At 30.7% G+C, this 5,466-nt stretch overlaps 1 protein-coding gene across 1 annotated transcript; it reads right to left on the reverse strand.

The window, feature by feature from the left end:
* Nucleotides 1-902: 902 nt before the first annotated feature.
* LOC120085095 (7-deoxyloganetin glucosyltransferase) lies at nucleotides 903-4,043 on the reverse strand. The gene is made up of 3 exons (XM_039040951.1): nucleotides 3,459-4,043; nucleotides 2,624-3,019; nucleotides 903-1,732 (listed from the first exon to the last, which is right to left on the reverse strand). The coding sequence occupies exons 1-3, from the start codon at nucleotides 3,967-3,969 to the stop codon at nucleotides 1,188-1,190; spliced, it is 1,452 nt and encodes a 483-aa protein (XP_038896879.1). The 5' UTR covers nucleotides 3,970-4,043; the 3' UTR covers nucleotides 903-1,187.
* Nucleotides 4,044-5,466: the final 1,423 nt, after the last annotated feature.

The following is a 5,466-nucleotide window of genomic DNA, read 5'->3' on the forward strand; positions in this document are numbered from 1 at the left end:
TTAAAATTTAAATTCTAATATAAATAATCTTTCAAAATGTATTTGATAATATATTAAATTATAAGACTAATTATAATTATTCACTGAATATTAAATTGAATATAAAGTATTACTCAACTTATTTTATGTAAAAAAATGTATAATTATTATTTTGTAATACTATATAATTATTAAACATTTTAATTCAACAAAAATAATCGAGTTTATAATATGAAATATTATATTTGTTTAAATAAAGAGTTTTTCAAAAGCTGTTTTTATTTTACTATAAGAGAGATGGATAGTACTAGGGATGTTCAAAAAATCTGATGATCTAATAAAATCGATCAACCCAACTCAATCCATACGGTTTGGGTTGGATTGGATTATCAACTCATTTGGGATTGGGTTGGGTTCAAATAAATGAAAATTTTATGGGTTGAGTTGGTTCATGAGTTCATCTAATATAATCCAAACTACAAATTCGAGTTTATTATTTATTTTAAAATATATATTTTTTTTGTTACTTATAATAGACTTATTTATACATATATTGATTTTAATTTTATTTAATTCAAATATTTTTTGAATAATTTATTCACCAATCACTCTTAAGTACTTTCTTTGCACTTTACAAAGAAAATTTTCACTATATAAATTAAAATTGAATTGTTAATCTTAATTCAATATATGAAAATAATTAAATTAGATTTTTACATATTTACGTTTTGTTTCTTTTTAAAACAAAATTTTAAATAAATGAATTAATCCGAACCAACCCAACCACAATCTAACCCAAATATTTTATAGTTGGGTTGAGTTTATTTTTAATAAAGACTATTTGGATCAAAGAAATTTATAACTAATCCAGTAAAACTCATTTGTGGCACCATGGTTTTGGAAGTAAAGAATGATGTGATATGAGATGAATTTAAATGGATTTTATTATTGCAAGTTGCTAACGAGGATCTAATATAACACTAAACCAGAAAATATATATAATATTCCACAACTCTCGGGCAACAATCAATTATGGGGAGGATAATATATCTACACTACGTTTATTTGTGCAGTTCATACCAAAAAAAAAAAAAAAAAATACAAAAAAACAATATTTTTATTTCTTTCTGAAAAAAAAATTGAATGTAAAATTAGATGCGACCTAAACCGCATTTACTCTTTATCATTATTTTAATTTGAAGAATGAATTAAGGAGATTGAAGCAGCACTTTATGGATCAAATTGTCGAGATTTTGCCAAGATGAACCGGAGTGAGGCACTGCCGCATCGGCCGCCAGTTTCTTCCATTGTTGAGCTCTGTTTCTCATCTCTTTTCCTTTCTCTCCTCCCATTAACTCCTTAACCTGCTTCTCGATTTCTTGTCGTTTAACATTGCTATCAATTTCCATTCCAATTCCCCATTCTGTGCAACAATATCTACAATTCGTTTGCTGTTCGGCGAAGAACGGCCAGCAAATCATCGGAACTCCGCTCACTATGCTTTCCAATGTCGAATTCCATCCGCTGTGAGTCAAAAACCCGCCGATCGCCGGATGTTTTAGAACCTCTTCTTGCGGACACCAGTTTGCTAACATCCCTCTTTCTTTCGTCGCCTCCACGAACTCCGGTGGTAGCACCGCCGTCTCCCCCGCCACTAGATCCGGCCTAATGACCCATAAAAATGTTTGTTCACTGTTTGCGAGTCCCCACGCAAATTCCTTCAATTGATCTTCGGTCATTACTGTGATGCTTCCTGTGTTAACCATATAAAATAAAATCAATTTACTTCTAATTAATCTAACATAATTTGCTCTTGGAGCTTAAATTTTGCAATGCCATTTTTTTTTCTTTCATAGCTAGCTAAAATTTAATATTCACTCTGTATAACATTGATTTAAAAAATCATGTCAATTTTTAAAAATTGAAAAAAAAATTTAAATTTTTTGTTTTTGTATCTTAAAATTTTGGTTAATAATTTAACTCTTATATTCAAAGATGCAAACCATTATAATAAATTAGGAGAACTTTTCAAAGAAAAAAAAATCTAAAATCAAAGGAACTTTAGTTTTTTCTTCTTTTTTTTCCAGTTTTTTTTATTGGTCTTCTTATAATTTCTTAATTTATGACGTATAAGTCTTTAAAGCCATTTTTTTAATTAAGAAAAAAAGTATTTTAACTTTGAAAATACTCCTAACAAATAAGTAACATAATAAAAAATCAATAAGTAGCGTTAATAAATTTAATTTTTAAAAACTAAATAATTATATAAATAGTCTATGACAATTTATCAAAATGAAAAACAAAGATTAAAAGCTTAAAAACATTTTAAAGCATCATTCAAAAGAATTAAACATATAAACACTATTTTCACCGATGTGTTTTCTAGTTGATTTAGGAATATTTTCAAAACATAGATTAAGTTATGAAAACTAAAAAAATTAAATCCTATTGGATCAATTTCGATTTTTAGATTTTAGATTTGGCAAATTCAACTTATTAGTACTAGTTGTACTTAATTTTTTTTTTTTTTTTAAAAAAAAAAATCATGCTTTTGGCTAGTGAATAAACAAAACCAGTATAATAATTTTCAAAACCAGAAAAGAAATAAGAGAGAAGATTAAAGTTTTGAATTAAGTAGTAGTACCGAAGTTGACGTAAACGACGGAGTTAGGGGACATTTGGTCAAGCCATTGAAGGCAAGTTCTGTCTTCTTTCCACAAGTTGGATCCAAGAGACTTCAATTCAGAATCATCAACTTGTTGTTCAAGGAGAAGTTGAAGAGGACCAATTGAGAAAACAGGAGGCAACAAAGAAGAAACAGCTTCCAAAGCTGCTTGTTCTAATGAAGCTGTTGTGTTCAAAACAATGGCTGATGCTCTTTTAGCTCTTTTTGTTTCACTTAATATGAAATCAATCATTCCATCTTCGGGATCTGTTGTTCTAATAAATGTTGGAATATCCCTTAATCGAATATCTTTCATTCCTGGAATCCAATCTATTTTTGTATCCAAATATTCCTTGTTGCTTAAATAGCTTTCATCTGCACACACCAGCACATCAAACATAAACAAACAAGTTTCTAACATCACGTATCCTTTCGTAACGGTTTGGTTTATGGAAAACTTAATCCTGTTTTTCGTTATTGATTTCTTCGTCATGTTGTCTACTTTTGAAGAATAATTTAAGCTCTCTTGATTCTTAATTTTAAAAATTAAGCTTATAAACAATAATTTATTTTAATAAATTTATTTATGTCTTCTACTTTTATTATATAATTTAATTTTTAAAATCCAAATAGTTGTGAAATGGGATGATAATTTTCAAAATTTTGAGATTTTTCTTAAAAGAAATAAAATTGCACAAGGATCCAAATAATGTATTGATCCTTATCACAGTTCAATTCCAATTCATGAAATTTATTATTATTATAATTAAAAAGAATGAATAGTGACAAGAACAGAATAAAATAAAAATGGTACCTTTGAAAGGAGTGTATCCTCTGTCAACAAGTTGTTGATAATGAACATAAGCCAAAAACCCACATGCACTAGTTGTCCAAAACAAAACTTCAGGAACTCCAAGCTCCTCTGCCACGTCGAGGGTAAAGCTCATAACCCCATCAGACACAATACAACTCACCCTTGGAACATTGGGAGAACAATTCAGCTTTGAAACGAGCTGCTTAAAGGGTTGCAAGCACAACCGTCTCGTCGACTGGCACAACGACGGAATATCTTGAGTGGCGTCGACGTCGGTCGGGGGAAGACCATCGGGAATGGACTCGAATCGAAATGACGAAAGACCATCGAGAGCGGTGGGGCCTCGGGACTTGAGGAGACGATGGTGGTTGAAGTCGGTGTTGACGAAGGTGATGTGAAAGCCATGGGAATGGAGAAGCTTGGCTAGCTTCAGCATGGGGTTGATATGGCCTTGAGCCGGATATGGAATGCAAACAGCATGGGGTTTTTCAGAAATGGAAATAGAACCCATTTTTGTTGTTGTTGCTTTTAATGTCGAATAGAGAATTTGAGAAGGAAGTGTTGTGAAAAATGGTAGTGTTTTAGGGGGTTTTTATAGGGAGAGGGTCTTAAAGAGCATTATGGGCTGATTATTAGGCCTATTTGTTCACTTTTGTGTTTGGTCAATTATATCGGCCTTAAAATATAAGAGAGATAATATATGGAGAGAACTAGAAACTCCTAATTTCTCTCAAAGGATACAAGTTTGACTTGTAAGATTGCACAACTCACCAATTACGAAAGTTTTCAATTTCCAAACCCTTTTTTTTTTCCATTTCATTCTTGGTTATATAAATGTTTTTTTTTTTTTTTTTTAAACTTCAAATAAGGGAGGTAGAGAGGTAGGCGAGCGCATAGAGAGGTGGAGAAATTATTGGAGCAAATCAAATCACCATAATTTAATTTATATTCATTGATTACTAATTACATATGATCACATCGTCGCATGTGATATTTACTCAATAAAATTTGTCACATAGGTGCATATTGAAGAATATTTTGCATGGACATCACAATAAGTAGGAGTTCGGTATTTTGTTTTGGTTGGCCTTAATTTAGTGGGGCTACTTATTTATTATGCGTGTTTGGCACATGCGGTTTAAAAGTGCTAATTAGGGGGATAATTTTTTGTTTTTAAAAATAGTAAATAATGGTATTTGTAGTTTTTGATTAAAACTTTAGAAAGTGTTTAGAACACATAGTAGAGTTGGAAGAATATACTTTTTTAACTCACTTTCTGTTTAGTCCATGATATTTTATTAACCACTTATTTTTTTTTTTTATTTTTTTTATAGGCAGTTGAAGTTTGAACACCTTTAAAGCTATTTCTGAAAAAATTACAATTCTCCCTTTCGACTGTTTTGTTTCCTCACAGCTTCTTTCCTTTTCCCAACGTTTCGTCTTCATCCCATATCTGTAACCTTCTCCATATTTGAAACCCTAACCACCTTGTTGCTGTCGTCACTCTGTTTTCATTTTTGTAAAGATTTTTCAAGATCTGTAATCTTCTCCGTATCTCTCGTTGTTTTTTTTTCCATCTCTGTAACCTCCTTTTATATCCTTGCATATTTTCATATGCTAAAGTACTTGTTCACTGTGGTATTTTTGTCCATATTCATGACTCGTAACCATCTCAATCCATTATGGTCACATACTCTTAGTTATAAGTCTCGATCATCAAACTCATCCATCTTAGAGATGAAAAAACAATGGGCAAATGAACGTGATCCTAAACTCAGTCCATCCTTGTGTTTCCTCAAAGATGAATGATTTTCTTTTACCTAATTTTCAAAGAAAAATTGAGGTTGTTGTTTTGCAAATGTTCCCAGTTAAGGTTTCAAGACCGGATTGTTTTCCAACTATTTTCTATATTAAAAAAAAAAAAAAAATTGGGACGTAGTGGGTTAGAAGACTACAAGTGAATGTTTGGATGTTTTGAATAATTCCAAGCGGGAAGCTCTAACTCTTA

The sequence above is a fragment of the Benincasa hispida genome, chromosome 9 (assembly GCF_009727055.1).
Source record: "Benincasa hispida cultivar B227 chromosome 9, ASM972705v1, whole genome shotgun sequence".
NCBI classification, from domain to species: domain Eukaryota; kingdom Viridiplantae; phylum Streptophyta; class Magnoliopsida; order Cucurbitales; family Cucurbitaceae; genus Benincasa; species Benincasa hispida.